The 15,975-nt window shown below is 52.3% G+C and overlaps 1 protein-coding gene across 1 annotated transcript; it reads left to right on the top strand.

Moving 5' to 3' along the window:
- Positions 1-2,807: 2,807 nt before the first annotated feature.
- On the top strand, positions 2,808-15,784 carry CFAP90 (cilia and flagella associated protein 90). The gene is made up of 3 exons (XM_047768265.1): positions 2,808-3,053; positions 13,385-13,501; positions 15,412-15,784. Exons 1-3 carry the CDS (start codon positions 2,907-2,909, stop codon positions 15,589-15,591), a joined length of 444 nt encoding a protein of 147 aa, XP_047624221.1. The 5' UTR covers positions 2,808-2,906; the 3' UTR covers positions 15,592-15,784.
- Positions 15,785-15,975: the final 191 nt, after the last annotated feature.

Raw genomic sequence — 15,975 nt, 5'->3', positions numbered from 1 at the left:
GTTGCAGCAGCAGTTCAGATGTGATTCCATATGCCATGGCTGGGGCCAAAAAAAATGGAGACATCAACCTTGTTGTAAAATTTCTGCATTTTCGACAGAAGAGATTTAGAAAGACAACGTCGTTTTCGTGGGTTCAGAGGTGATTCCTCCCCCCTCCCCCGTTAACAAGGGTTCACAAGGTGGAAGGGAGGTCATCCGGATGTTTCCTGTCCCCAGGTGAGTCACTCTGCTGGCTGAAGCCCTGTGCTTTGTCCAGGCCATGGCCCCCTCTCTGAATGGTCTGAGGGCCCCAAGGAGGAAACTTCCCCTCAGACCAGCCCCTCCCTTTCCGGATCTGTCATACACCTTTCAGGAGGGGCACCCACCGCCCTGTCACCCGTTTCAAGTCTGTGAGTTCATGAGAACTCACGATAACACACGCCACCCAAGAGGTGCTGCAGCCATCGCTAACGTGATGCTAATGTCACATGACAGTGGCCACCTCTGCTTTCTCCTTCCCTGCCTCCAATTAACAAGAATTCCTGCCAACCAGTCCCTCCAAGGCTTACGTTCTGCCCAGATGTCAAGAGAAATGGCACAGCTTCCAGCTGTGGTTTGGACCAGGCACCTCCTCTGCTCCCATGAACTGCCCAAGTTCCCACAGCTGTGGCAGCCTCCAGGGTCTGTCTGTGTCCCCATCTCCCAGGAGGAAGCTTCAACAGCAGGGTGGTCCAGGCAGATCCCAGAGCAGGATGCACGAACAGCAGTCAGAGAACTGGCACCCAGCGTCAGCTCTGGCCGCTGGTGAAGATTCTAGGATGCAGTAATGGGATGAAATGATGGAGGGTGCCATGTGAAACAAAGCTGATCAGATCTCCTGCAGAGTTAACCGGCACTCAGTGTGCCACCTTGTACTATTAACCCACTTCTTCTGAGAATAGGGTTTCTGTTTTCTTATCCTTCCCTTTGTGGAAAGTAACATAATGTCTTTTCTATCAAAGGAAATCTTGGTGACCCCTCTCCTCTCTTCCTCTTCTCCCAGTTTCAATTTGTTTCAATTTGTTTCAAATTCTTCCCAGAGAAGAATGTGCGCCCTGACCTGCCCCATGGGAAGGGGGCAGGTACATCACCTGCATTAGGGATAAATAGGGGAGGGTCTTTTCTCCTTTGCGCGGCTTTTGGAGCACCCTTGCCCTTCTGCAAAAGGAAAGAGCCTTGTCGAGACCTCCCGGTGTTCATGTGTCTCATTTTCCAACACTGATGATCCAAGCCCTCTCCCCAACACCTTCCCCCACACTGAACGTTCAAGTATAAATCACAGACATGGGGGCTTAAACAAATTAGATCCTTTGACCTTGCATTCCATTCATGTACCTGGAATACATAACAGGATTACATGGGGAAATATTTATTTAAAAAGGAACTAAAACGTCTGGGTAGTTGCAACCAGCCAACTTCATCCTACCTATTGTTTCCTCCACCTCCCGTTTCAGCCCCGTAGCCTCTTGGCCTCACATGTGAATCCACCCTCGGGGTGGTGGCCCTTCCGGGGCTGCAACCCATCTCCTAAAAACAGCATCACATCTCACCTGAATGCTGGTGCCTGTTGCTGGCAGCCCCAGGGCTTCTGTGACCCCAAGGGGACCCACAGGAGAGCCTAGGCAGGTCTGGGTAGGGGTCATACAAGGGCAGGAGTGAACAATCCAGAAGGAAGTCTCACCCCAGGAGGCCTGAGAGCCAGAAAGAAAAGCTGCCTCCTTGACCTGGGAGTGATTCTGAGAGGCTTGCTCCAGGCTCCTGGACACGATGGAGCTCCAATCGCCCTCAGGGATGACCTTGAGAATTTAACCTTGAAGTGACTTTCCTGGGTTCTCCCTCCTCCTGTCCCTCACCTTCCGCCCCCTGGAATCACCTCCCCAACAAAGCAAGAGCATCCAAGCCCTTGTCCCAGACTCACCAAGCCACTCTGACAGCTGAATTTCTTTACCGAGTCACCACGTAGCTGTTGAGTATCTGCCCTGTGCCAGACTTGAGCCATTAGAGAGAAAGACGGGAGGTGGGTAACTGGACGCCCTACAGCTACCAGTCTAGTGCAGAACAAATTGTCACCTACAAAAACTGACTAGCGGATAGTCCACATAGCTGCGAAAAGAGATTTCACAATGAAACGATTCCAGTCTCAGTTTTAGCTGAATTCTCAAAGATAATTGGCCTCAACTGCTTCCACTTTACAAAATGTGACACCAGCTCACCTGCCGAAGGCTTGTGAAGCCTCCTGACCATTAGCGGACCTCCTACGTCTGGTTTTTAAGAGGTTGGAGAAATTGAGAGAAGCAGTAGAAAATTATAATAAGAGTTTTTTCTTTTCTTTGCCGGGGCTTTTAAGAGGACCGCTGCTCAGGAAACGATGGGAGCGTGGTTACCAGAAAGTTTTCAATTACTCCTGCCGCTCGGCTCTCTCTACGTTCCTATTGGGCAGCGCTGTTCCAGATCCTCTTCAAGTATCTCATCTTTTCACGCCTACCGCCTGTTTCTCTCACTGGAGCAGGGTTCGAGGCTACACCCCAGCCCTGGAACATAGCAGGCGCAAGGTCACTGACTGCCCCACGCACAGCGAGGGGTCTGTGAGTGGAGGGACCGACTCTGCGTGGGGAGAGCGAAACAGGTGGGAAAGCGCGGACCCCAGAGGCGCCTCCGACGCGGGAACTCCACGCAGCGGCTTTAGCCGCGGGGGCTCCGCGGACTCACCCAGAAGGAAAGACCTCGGGGTCGGGGGCGAGGGGTGGGGGTCGGCCCCTCGCCCCGCCCCGCCCCATCTCCGGCGTCGCGCAGCCGCCGTTTCCAAGCGACGGCCGAACGCGGGCGCCGGAAGCCGCTGACCGACCGGACTGGGCTCCACGGCTGGCGGGACGGAGCAGGGCGGCCGGATGGAGGACGACGACGAAGAGGTCACCGCCGCCACGCTGCGGGGCAAGCCCCGGCCGCTGCCCATCTCGGCGCTGTCCGCCTTCAGCTACGTCCCGCCGCGACGCCAGGACCCCAAGGAGCACAGCTACTACTACCGCCAGGGCAGGGTGAGCGGCCCGGGGGTGCGGCTGCGCGGCGGGGCCGCTGCTGAGCCGGGGACCGAGGCTGGGAGGTGGGGACCGAGGACCGGACCGCACTGCCGGGAAGGGGCTGGGGGGGCGGGGAATGGGATGGGGCGGAGCTTCACTGCTGGGGGGGCGGGGGAAGAAATGGGGGCGGGTTGCACTGACGGGGAGGGAGGTGGGGGGGACAGGAGGAATAGGGGCGGGGCTACATTCACCTGGAGGGTGTTGGGAGTGGGGTTCCACTGGCAGAGGGAGGCAGGTGAGGGGCGGGGCTGCACTGCCGGAGAGGGTCCTGGGGGAGGGGCTGAACTTCTGGGGCGGGGCTTGGGGGAGGAAGGAATGGGGTGGGGCTACAGGCTGGGGCGGGGCTATCTTATTGAGGGTCGGGGGGTCCGAGGGGCGGGGCTGCACCTCGGGCGTCGGACTGAGGGCGGGGCTGCAGAGAAGAGCTGCGGTGGGTTTGAGCCCAGGAACCGTGAAGGATCCGGGGGCCGGGGGCCGGGAGTCAGGGCCGGGTTAGACCTTGGCCTCCAGGACTGTGAGACAGCAGATATCTGTCGTTGAAGCCCCCGGTCTGGGTACTTGATTTTGGCAGCCCTCCCCCACCAACACACAAACTTCAGCCAGGAGGCTCTCTAGTATCTGTTAGCACCTCTCTGGCCTTGAGCAATAAGGAAGGACAAAAGCACGTGAGGAAGAAAGGGGACCGCTGCAGCACGCAAGCCTTTGCATCCCTGTGTACTGACGCCCCCAGACTTGAATACCCGCTGGGCGATGAGACGGGAATGGGATTGAGAGCAGAGGGTCCTACCTCGGTGCCACCGTGGATCTCTTCTTTTTTTCTTTTCCCATGATCAATATTTTTGAAAGAACTTTTATTTGTAATTTCATTTCGTAAGTGAAGTTTACAATTTTAAAATGCAGACTCTTTATTATCGCTAGTCAAAAAGCAAGACGTCCTGATGTTTTCAGTTGGTTCATCCAGTTTTATTCAGTCTATAAATATTGTCTGGCTTCTTGACATGATGAAAAAATTCACAGGACACCATTTTATGTGTTATCTTGGAGGGATCTTGTTAATTACCGCCGTGGGGAATTAAAGGATTAAGCAGATGGGGGCCAAGATCCATATTTATCAGTGACAAAAGCCAGGGTGCGGGATCCCGCTAAGGACTCTGGGCAAGTGGGTTTGGGTTTGGGGAGACTGAAGCTAAGACAGCTGTGGGTCTAGGAAAAGGAAGAGGCTCCCCCCCCCCCCGCCCCCGCCGCAAACCCCTGTGGGCCAGGCATTGCCAGGGGAAAGGGGGCAGAGTTGAGTCTGGCAGACTCAGTTTATTCTTCCTAAAGATTCACCTATCTGACACATGGTACCCCCTTTCTGGGCCAAATCAACCAAGGGGCAGAGAGAGGTATGAGGTGACTGGGGCTCCGTACCTGTAAGGAGATCAGAAATGGGCAAGAGGAGTGTCCCCCATGCAGGCGTCATGCATAGGAAGGCTCCTGGGCCAAATCGGCCCTGCCACCTCTTGTTAGAATATTTTTTTTTTAAAGCATAGTCATGTGCTTTCTCTTTCTGACTTACTTCACTTAGTTGAGAATCTCTCGTTGCACCCATGTTACTGCACATGGCATTATTTCATCCTTTTTAAGACTGAGTAACATTCCATTGCATATATGAAGCACATCTTCTTAATCCATTTATCTGTTGATGGACATTGAGGTTGTTTCTATGTCTTGGCTATTGTGAATGGTGCTGCAGTGAACATAGGGGTGCATGCATCAGCAGGGAACTATATCCAGTGTCTTGGGATGATGGCAGATAGTATGAGAAAAAAATTGTATATATATGTAATTACATGTATATATATGACTGGGTCACTTTGATGTGCAGCAGAAATTGACACAACATTGCAAATCAACCATACTCGAATAAAAAAACCACACAGTCACGTGCCCATTTGTTTAGTACCATCTATGGCAACCACACCTAGTTGAGTAGTTGTGACAGCGACCATGTGACCCTCAGAGCCTAAGACAGTATCTGTCCCTTTATAGGAAACACCTGCCAAGGCCTGTTCTGAGGTCTTACCGCTCCTAGAAGGTAGAGATGGGCCTTAGACAAATTAATGCAAAACAGATTTTAAGGAAAAAAAAAATTCAGTACCGTTGATCGCTGAGGTCACAGGCAAGTCCTAGTTCTGAGGCCTTTAGTGTCACAGGAAAGAAAATGGGGCAGCAGAAATGTTAACACCTAAACAAGAAAGCTTTAAAAGCAGCAGGAACAACAGAAGACATTTCAAAGTGCATTTGCAAACCGGTGCCAATGGTGCTAAAGTCTTATAGTAAGAACTGGTATTTCATCAGCTGCAGGAGTCCAGCCGCTAATTCTCTGACCTTGAGAGCCTTTGAACTAAAGAGGGTGGAGTCTATCACGGGGTTTGCTGGGGACTCAGCTGCCCCTAAATTCTTCGTAAATTATTCCAGGTCGCACTCAAAGTTGAGAAGAAACACTGCAGTTGCTGTGTTACGCAGCAACTTATTCCTTAGCTAGTTAGCAGCACAGGCCCAGGAGTCCTGGGTAAAAATACTGGTTCCATGTGACTAGCTGTGTGGATTGCCCAGGCCACAGACAAAACACTCCATCTCACCTCGCCAGCTAGGTATCAGGGATCAAACAGCACCAGCCACGTGGAGCTCTTAGGGGAATTAGTTTAACGAGGAGCAAGGAGCACAGAGTAAGCCCAATGTAAGCAGAGTTTCTTTTTATTTTGGCTGCACCTGGGCACGTGGACGTTCCCAGGCCAGGCCAAGGATCGAACACGCACCACAGCAGTGAGCTGAGCCACTGCAGTGACAATGCCAAATCCTTACCCTGCTGAGCCACCAGGGAAGTCCAGTAGAGTTCTTCTTATCATTATTATTTGTTCTTCTTCATGATGATTAGAGTTTCTTTTTGTCGAGGGTTGGGTCCCAAGGGGACCAGTCTTTTTATCCTCTCCTCGCAGTCACTGTGGGAAGGTAACACAGGTGAGGCACACAGCTTGGGTGTCCATCTGGCGGTTCCTAATCTTCTAAGTCACCTCCCCTGCGGGAGCCCAGAGTTAAAGCTGTCACAGCAGCATGCTTATTTAAAGCCTCAGTAATGCCCTGGATCTTAAGACACATTTATCCTTTAAAACTGCCAGAAAAAAATGCTGTCAACTCCTGTCCTGCTCCCTGCGGGCCTCTAGCAGTGTGGGCTTTTTCTATAAGCTAGTGTTCCATAGATCCAGTTCACTGGCATTTTGAAATTACTCTTTTCTTCTTCTGCTTCGTACACCATTCCTGCTACCGAAATGGGAAAGCTAAGGCAAAGGAGAATGCCCTTTTATGAAGGTGTTGATTAAATCTCTCAAAGTCTAGGAGCTGCATTTAAAAACAAATTCTTAGGCAGTTTTAGAATATGCTTTCTTTCCCTCATGCAAATGTGGGGAGCTCTGTCTTGAGGGAAGCTTTGCTTAGAAAACCCCACCTTAGTTTGGGTGGGATTAGCGGACTTTTCCTTGACGGTGTGTGGTGGAGACACCGAGGCAAAGGGCTGACTGTTTCTCGCCCCTCCTGATGCTGAATTTCCCTTTGCCAAGTGCAGCCGCTGAGTAGTTAGCGATGGGTGTTGGAGGTGCAGAGGTGCAAAGGGGAGCTCTGAAGGGCCCGTGCCTGTATCTGGGACAGAGGGGGTATTCGATACTGACTCTCCAAGCCCCACCTGGGTGGAGGAGCCAAGCACATCTGCCACACACTCTCGGCCACTCGTGCTGCCTGTGGAGGCCAGGTAAGCTCCACCTGTTAACATCTCGCCCAGTTTCTCTGTTACCCAGCAGACTCTTGCACCCGCGGGCCTTCCATTCACGGTGTTTGCTAGAGGATGCAGGTGTGGCCATGCCTGCCTGACGTTTCTCCTCTGTGCCTATTAGAATCTAACCTACTAAATAGTTACTGAGTTATCTTGTTAGTTTTTTTTTTTTTTTTCCCCCTCTCCTATTAAAGTATGAGGTCCATGAGGCCAGGAATGTATTTGCATGACTCCTCTCTCCTCAGCCATCAGAAAGAGTGCTCTCAGGTCTCGTAGCTGGTGCATCATAAACACCTGTGAGGAACCAGTGAGGAGAAATACATGCACGGGGATGTTTTAAACAAAGAGACAAGTTGCCGATGGACAAGCGGAGCCTCTTAGGCTAAATAGAGGTTCCTTGTTGGGTGATCTGCTCTTTGGGTTATCCTTGCCCTTGCTCTCTTCCTCGGGGATCAGATTTGGGAGTGGACTGTCGTTGCTCCTCTCTCCCTCCCCCTCTGCCCTCTGGGCTGGCTGCACTTTCACTGGCCTGTCCCTGAACCTAAGGGGTGGGGCTGAGTGTCTTCCGTGGGGCAGGTAGAGCCTGGGAAGGGGCAGGACACCAAGGAGGGAGGGAGGAAGTCCTGAGAGGCCATATGCGTCCTTCCAGCGGAATCGTCCCTCTGGGAAGGAAACACCAGGAGGAGGGAGTAAGTGTTCCTGCCAGTGATGACCGCCGTGGGGGCAGGCTGTGCGCGCCTTTCCGTGTGTGGACGTGAATGCGGCCCTGTGTGCGGAACTTCTTGAGGACATGTTCGCACAGCATCACACAACTCTGTGTATATCTATGCAACACACTTTTCATTTAACAGTATAACTCAGACTTTTTTTTCCCCCTAAATTATCCCCTTTTTAGAAGCACAGCAAGCAAATGATACATGAAAACAAATAACATTTTCCCCAATCTATTTGACCAAGAGGCACATGTAAGATTAGAGTTGGGTTTGAGCCCCTGTGGATGGCACTTTCTTCCTCGATGTGAGTTGCCGGGGGATGGAAGGCGAATGGGGAGCTGCTATCAGTGGAAGAGAGAAGGCGACTGGCTCCATTCTTATTAAACTGATAAAATAGGTTATTTGGAAAGTTATCCAAAATTTCCCAGACCTGGGATCTTAACACACCAGAGAGGAAACACAGTCTTTGCCACAAACCAAAGAGAATAGTTGAATATTGTCCTTTTAAAAAAGCTAACGTAACAGTTCTCTCGAGATAGGGAATTTTGGGCCATGTTAAAATTAATGAAAACAGCCTCCTTAGACTTCACACATTGCTAGACTCCCAAGGAGAAGCACTAAATTTATCACAAGTAAAGTGCAGCCCTTATGAATCAAAGAAAACCACTTTCGGTCACCTTGGGGATTTTCAGTTTCACACGGCTCTGGGTAGGCACAGGTGCCTGAAAGCTTCCAGGTGAGAGCTGGCAGTACTTCAGGCCACAAGGGCAGGAGATGTTCGCCAGGTCATCACCTTATTAGACCCGGTGGGCCAGGATGGACTCTGCAAACAGATGGAGCCCAAACCCTGCGGGTCTTAATCAGTATCCAAGCCTGATCATACTGACAAAGTGGGGATTCTTAGTGTCTCTTCCGAACTCTGCATCCAGTTGGAAGCCTGACATTGATCACGATGGGAGTATTTACACCACGGAAATCAGCAGACACTACAAATCAGGTCTTTTTTTTTTTTTTTTTTTTTTGCCGGAGAGCAGGTTGTTAACATGATTGCACCACCAGCCTGAAGCATATAAACATAACTAATGAACTAGGGCCCAGCATGCATGTTTCTGCTGGTGGCTCTTCTCAATGCAGGTACCTGGGAAACCAGGCTCCATTACTGCAGGCCTGGGAATCTTTGGGACTTTGCAGACCTTCCTTGGGTCCTTTAATTTGTGACCAATGAGCAAAGAGAGAGCATGCAGAGGCCTGTGGGAGAGTTTCTTATGGATCAGGCCTAGAAGGTGGTGTCTCCTGGTTTCTCCCAGATTCCCCGGCCAGAGGTGGTCACGTGGCCCCTGCCTAATTGTGATGGAACCTGTTCCAGAAGAGGAGATGTGTTTGGTGAACACTTGCTATCACCCATGCTGCAGTTATCATGGAAGAACGTACTCATTTCCTTTCTCTTGTTGCCTCCTGGCAGTTCAGCTGTTTAAACTTACAATGAAGCATTGCATTTCTGTTCCAAATGGTCTGAAAGGGAGGGAAGAACAGAGGGCTCAGTTTGCCTAGAATCTTACTCCAGTTACTTGTGTGAGACTTTGCGTAACGTCTGGAAGAAGAGTTTCCAAGTTTGGGAGGAGGCACTGGGCATAATAAGAGTCCCAAATCCAGAAGAGACAGCCACCAGGGCCCCCTGTGGGCTGGAGGTGGTGGGGGCCAGGACTCCTTCCTTGCTACAGAGCTTGCATTAGTCATGAGAAGCTAGGATGTGCTGCAATAACAAGCAGCCCCCACAGTCTCCATGGCCTACATGTATTTCTCATGCTAGGTGTCCCCTGGGGTCCAGAAGGGTAGCACTGCCCAGTACAGTCCCCCAGCCACCACGACAGAAGCTGCTAACCCCTCCCTCTAGAGCTTCAGGAGTCCCTGGCACCGGCTCTCAAAGGCTTTTGACTGAAGAGTCACATGTCACCTCCACTCACCATTCACTGGTTAGGACTGGCCACATGGCTTTGCTAACCTAACGTGGTTAGGAAGATCAATCCTCTGTGTAGTCAGTCGAGGAGGACTGAACATTGGAGATGTCTACCGAGCCAGGGGGCCCAACAGTTCAGTTTCCTCAGAGCAGAGTGTTTTATGGTGGGGTCTCTGGTTCCTCTGCCACAACCTGTGCATTATCTCTGTTCTTACTTTATTATTTATTTTTATTTTATTTTGTTTTTTTATTTTTTGTCTTTTTAGGGCCGCACACGTGGCATATGGAAGTTCCCAGACCACAGGTCTAATCGGAGCTGTAGCCTCCTGTCCACACCACAGCCACAGCAACGCCAGATCCGAGCCACTTCTGTGAACTACACCACAGCTCACAGCAACACCAGATCCTTAACCCACTGAGCGAGGCCAGGGATCGAACCTGCAACCTCATGGTTCCTAGTCAGATTTGTTTCCACTGCACCATGACGGGAACTCCTTACTTTATTTTTTTTAATTTATTTTTTATTTTTTTTAGGGCCACACCTGTGGTATATGGGAATTCCCAGGCTAGGGGTTGCATCAGAGTTGCAGCTGCCAGCCTACACCACAGCCACAGCAGCATGGGATCAGAGTTGCATCTGCGACCTATGCCACAGCTCACAGCAACGCCGGATCCTTAACCCACTGATGGAGGCCAGGGACCAAACCTGAATCCTCACAGACACTGTGTTGGGTTCTTAGCCCACTGAGCCACAACAGGAGCTCCTCCATTCTTACCTTCCATCTTTCAAAGGATGGCTGCTTCTCCTTACCGTGTATGTTTGTTGGTAGCAAAGTAGCACCAGAGACCTGGCTGCTTATGCAACAGAGCGCATGGCCTCCCAGTTTCTGGAGCCCAGACGTCGGAAATCAGGCTGCATTGGTTCCTTCTGAGAGCTGTGGGCAGTGGGTTTCTCAGGCACGGGGCCGACGTGCAGCAAGGCTTCCTTCCTCGTTAGATAACAGCGATGGCGTTCTCTTTTGCTCCCGAGTCCCTCGCTTCCTCCCTCTTTAGTCCTTCTCCCAGGACAAGTCCAAGAGCCCCAGGGCCACTCCATTCAGAAGGGTCAGGCGTGAGGGGACACCTGCATTAGGGAGATAGCACAGCCAGGCTGGCCGTGCAAGAGGACCCAGTTCCCCTGTGTCAGTGCTGCCCCCTTCTGGCCGGGCTGACCCTCAGCCCTGCATCCGGTCACCTCCTCTCTGCGCCAAAAGGCCCCAGGCACAGGGGACACCTCTGCCACAGGTGCAGCTCCCACGCAAGTGCTGAGTGCCCGGGAACCAGGTCATTCTGTTGCCGCTGCAGCTCCTCCCTGAAACACACTCATTTCACCAGGCAGCCAGGCCAGAAGGCCTTCTAGTTGATGACCAAGAGTCCAGCTTAAATTGCCGTGGAAGTGGGGGTGAGGTGAGGGTGGTGGGGTGTCAGGTGACTGTTCCAGTCTGCCTGTGGGCCTCCGCCAGGCCTGGCCAGTACCTTGGAACCAATCCCGCAGGGAAGGGTCTGCATTGCAATATCTCTTGTACAGAAAAGTAGGCAGGCTTCTTTGGAGACTCGGTCTCCCACCACCCCGGCAGAGGAGGGGGTGTCCTTGAGCTTCTGTTGTGTCCCTGCGGGGCCTGCTGGCCTGGTGGCTTACCCAAAACGGTGGCTGCAGGGTTTGCTTAATGTCTGTGGGCCAGAAGCAAAGCACCCAGTCAGTCCCACCAGGCCAGCTCCTGTGGATGTCTTACTCTTTGTTAAAGATACTGAGATGGCTCTTTCACTTCCTAAAGCATTTTTAAGTTTGAATTTTATTTGTTAAGCACATGGTCTGATTTTTACGTGGACAAAGTGACTGATTTTTTTTCGCGAAATTTCCCCCATTGCTTTTATGCCTAAGAGGTCTCTTATGAGTTTTCCTTTTTTCTCTTTTTGCACCTGTGACATATGGAGATTCCCAGGCTACGTACGCCACAGCCACAGCAACACCAGATCCTTAACCCACTGAGTGAGACCAGGGATTGAACCCGCATCCTCGTGGACACGATGTTGGGTTCTTAACCTGCTAAGCCATCACGGGAACTCCCTAAGTTTTCTTTTCACTTGCATTTCTAATCCATCCAGACTTTACTTTTGTCTGTAGTGTGATGGGGAAAACGATGTTTTTTTCTTTTTCTTTTCTTTCCTTTCCCCCAAACAGCAAGCCAGTGGTCATTGTACCAAAGGCTGAATCATGTGTCACCTCTGCACTGATTTGGGCCTTTTGGTTTTAACCCTTTGAGTACACAGGCTACTGTAGGTTGCCTTCAGGAGGTGTGGAGCTCAGGTCCATGGGTGCACAGACCCAGCAGCTGAGTAGGAGAGAAAAGATGATGCCAAGAAGAAGCTCTTGCCAGGTGACCTCGTGAAATGGCCACCAGGGCACGGTGCAGAAGCCATGGGCTGCTGCTGAGCCACTTGGAGTGGCTGGGAATGTAGGCCACCCAGGATCTGAGTGTCACTGAATCAGTGCCTGGAACGTGGTGCCGCTCGAGTTCTTAGGAACCTGAAAATCATGTTTCTGGAAGACGGCCCTGTTTTCCTGACGAGATGGATGGTCCGTGGCGGCAGGACAGCATCCACGTCTGAATTCTCTTCACGTCCTTCCGGCGCAAGAGGGGCGTCTTGCACAGGAGGGATGACCTGTGCAGGGATTTTCAGGGCTGGGCCGAAGCTGCAGCTAGTGACACTCTAGCTGTCCCCCCGCTTGCCAGCAGCTCTGAGTTCCTGCACAGGTGGGGTGTGTTTTCCAACACTGCCCGTGTCGTGTACCCTTTCACTGTTACCTCCTACCTCCGGGTCCTGCGGCTGGAGGGGGTCATTCTGGCATTGCTATTTGGGGTGGAAGACAAGCAAATGCGAACGGGTTAGAGGCGCCACGACCCCAAAGCCCAGCAACGTGGCACATCCACGTTTGCTGCCGGAGGACTCAAGGCCGCCGAGGCTTGGCTGGGAGAACGACAGGCCTGACATACGAGGCGATTACAAATTAAAGATCACTTAACACATGGATTTTTTTTTTCCTTTTACTGGATATCAAGCGCGGCAGTTTTATTTTTGTAGTAAGAAAGAAGTGGAGACGTTACAGATGGTCGCGCTGTTAGCACTGTCATCATTCTAACCCGCAGGGCTGGGTGTGTGTGTATGTCAGGCATATGTTTGCTGTGTGTGTGTATCATCCATATGTGTACATGTACGAATACAACACACACCAGGTATATATGTTCATGCATACACATGCATCACAACTGCCGTAGCTAAGACACTGAAATTGTTTCCATCTCGCTAAAGAGGAAAGACTTCTGTTGGGATATATTGTCCTAGTGTTCAGATATTGGTGGTTTTTCAAAGCAGCGCAAGCTTATGACAAAACGTTTGAGAAACTGAAGAAAAGTAGAAATGAAGGAGAAAACACATATATCGAGGGAATTGTTCTGATTTTAAGGTCTGAGCTCTAGTGATGGGGTCGGGGGTGCGAGGAGCCTCGTCTGGGAAGAAGGGTCTTTAACAGGTGGAGGAAAAGTGCCTGTGGAAACAGTCCCCCCGCACGGGGGCCTCTCAGGACCCTGGGGGCTGGGGTGGGGTTGGGGGGTGGGGACGGCTATCGACCTTCCCCCCACACTCAGTGCAGGTGGAACCTTCTGGGCGTCTCCGCTCTCCATCAGAGAGTGTTTGGGCTTTCTAGCCCCATGAAGCTTCCCTGGCTCAGCCCTTGAATAACCCATGGCTCTGCCCCTCTTTTTATTCCCAGGCAGGAATCATTTCCCTCTATGACTGTGTTTTGAAGAGGAACCCAGGTTATAATCAGAAACTGCACCGGGATGACAGAGAACATGCAAAAAGCCTGGGACTTCACGTGAACGAGGAGGTAATGTTACAACAGGGCGTTGGGAGTTCCTGTGGGGGCTCAGCAGTAACAAACCTGACTAGCTAGCATCCATGAGGATGTGGGTTCGGTCCCTGGCCTTGCTCAGTGGGTTAAGGACCTGGCGTTGCCGCGGGCTGTGGTGTAGGTCACAGACGCGGCTCGGATCTGGCATTGCTGTGGCTGTGGTGTAGACTGGCTGCTACAGCTCCGATTCGACCCCCAACTTGGGAACCTCCATATGCTGTGGGTGCGGCCCTAAGAAGACAAAAAAAGAGAAAAAAGACAGGGTACTCAGGGCGTTAACAGGTGTTAACAGATGCCCTGTGCGTTACTCCTGCATCCTGCTGGCTGCATGTAAGTCCCCTCCTCAGCCCTCCTCTGTTTTCCTGCTCCCGGAAGCCAGGACGGAGCTGAGGTTACAGCTCTCTCCATCCTGCCATATTCAACTGTGTGTTAATTTTTGTGCCTCCTGTTGTTTAGTCGTGTGGAATTCAACCATTGCATGAGAGCAGACACCCAGACGTTCTTTTCAACAGATGCGGTAGGTCTCTGCTTAACCTCCGAGGCCACCCTAGTCCCGGGGACACTGCTTCCCAGGGATGGAACCTCCCACGTCGAATCACCAGGCTTCTGTATCCACCACACATGGCCAGGTCCTCTTTCACCTGCCCATGGTTTTCCAAAAGGAAGGGCTTTGCTGGTCGGCAGCCACGTAGGATCAGTGGTGACCAATAGAGGGACCCAAACCCGCAGGGTGAGGAGGTCGGGCTCAAGGGTGGGGTCAGGGTGGGGGGATGGGGCGGTTAAGGGGGCAGGAGGCCGTGCATCCCCTTGGCGTGGTTGGGCTCATCTGTCTGCTGGTTAGACCCTCCTGCCGGCTTGTCACACTAGGACATTGTCCGCAGAAAGTCTGATATGAGGGCAGTATGTTCAGGAACCTTTGGGGGCTGTATTAATAGCCTAATCTCTACAGGATACACAGAAGTCAGAATGTAAAAGCATCTGGAGGGATTTCTTTGGCGATCAGAGGATTTTTGCCTGTGGCTGTGGATGTTTAAGATGCTGGCTTGGTCACTTTCAAGGAAACTCCTCTTTTAGAGGGGCTCCCCCTGCCCCCTGCACGCCTGGCTTGTGGAGGTTCCCAGGCTGGGGATGGAACCTGCACCCCAGTTGCAGCCTGTGCCACAGCTGTGGCCACGCCACATCCTTAACCCAGGGCCGCACAAGGGAAGTTCCGCAATGAAGCTTTTCACGTCGATGTGCCGTTAAGTGATGGAGGTTCAGTGAGGTCTCACCACTCGAGTCATGGGTGTGAACGTTTTTTCCTGTTGGTTTGGTTTATATCCATTCATTCCAAGTTGCAAGTGAAGTTAGCACTTTTCTTTCATAAGCACATGCCTGGCACGATGTATGTCAACTCACAGTTTCTGAGCACCTCCCATGTGCTACTGAGCAGAAAGGGAATACAGCAGAAGCGTCTGCCCTCCTAGAGCTGACCTTCCCACGAGGAGACAGAAAAATAAAAGCCAAATAAATAAGGAGCCAAATTCCAGATAGGGAAAAATGGTAGCCATACAGACTTTTAAGGGATTGGGGGACTATGTAAAGGATGAGGGGGTGCTGGGGCGGTGAGGGGGGCTGGGAGATGGGTCTCTGGGGAAAGGAACCAGGCAGAACTGGTCCCTGAATCAGGTCTGTGGGTACCTGGCGCCCGGTTCAAGGTCTTGGCTTTTCTCTGAAGGACGTGAGGGCACTAGCTGGCTGTGAGCAGAGGGGGCAGAGCGTGACCTACTGGAAGAGGTCCCCCTGGCGTCAGCATGGAGGGGCCCCCCAAGACGAGGGTGCAGGTGCACAGGGCGCAGGTGCACAGGCGCGCAGTCAGCTAAGAGCGCTCTGCTCCCCCTCCACAGGAGCGCGGGAGGCCCGTGGGCGTGCTGACGTCTTCCGTCTATGGCTGGCGCATCCATCAGCCGGTGGAGCCTCCGAACCGGGACCACCGCCGCGCCGGCCACTTGAAGGCCGACTTCTACCGGAAGAACGACATCCCCAGCCTCAAGGAGCCCGGCTTCGGGCACGTGTCTCCAGCCTGACGCCCACCTGGGGCCTGAAGGGCGCACGCACCAGGTGGCACAGGCCGGGGCACGACCAGCCTGGCCAGAGGCCTGTGATTCTTAGGATGACCGCCTCTGCGATGGGTTGTCATGGGAACCGATGTCAGACGCAGTGATGCTGGGCATCCATCCCTTGTGAGCACTGAATAAAGTGGAAACTTTGTTCCCCCTTGAGGGTGGTTGGCTGAGTTTTGTTCACTCCTCTTCATATGTGTGAGTCTTCTTGGTAGAGGCTTTCATGGGAAAGCAGTTTCTTTCTTATCCCTCCCTCCTTCCCTCCCTGCCCTTCCTCTTTCTTTCTTTCACGTTTTAAGGCTGCATGTGTGGCATATGGAACCCAGGCCAGGGGTTGAACGGGGGCTG

The sequence above is a fragment of the Phacochoerus africanus genome, chromosome 1, assembly GCF_016906955.1.
Source record: "Phacochoerus africanus isolate WHEZ1 chromosome 1, ROS_Pafr_v1, whole genome shotgun sequence".
NCBI lineage: Eukaryota > Metazoa > Chordata > Mammalia > Artiodactyla > Suidae > Phacochoerus > Phacochoerus africanus.
The sequence above is the reverse complement of the archived record's forward strand: the minus strand, read 5'-3'. Positions and strand labels throughout refer to the sequence as shown.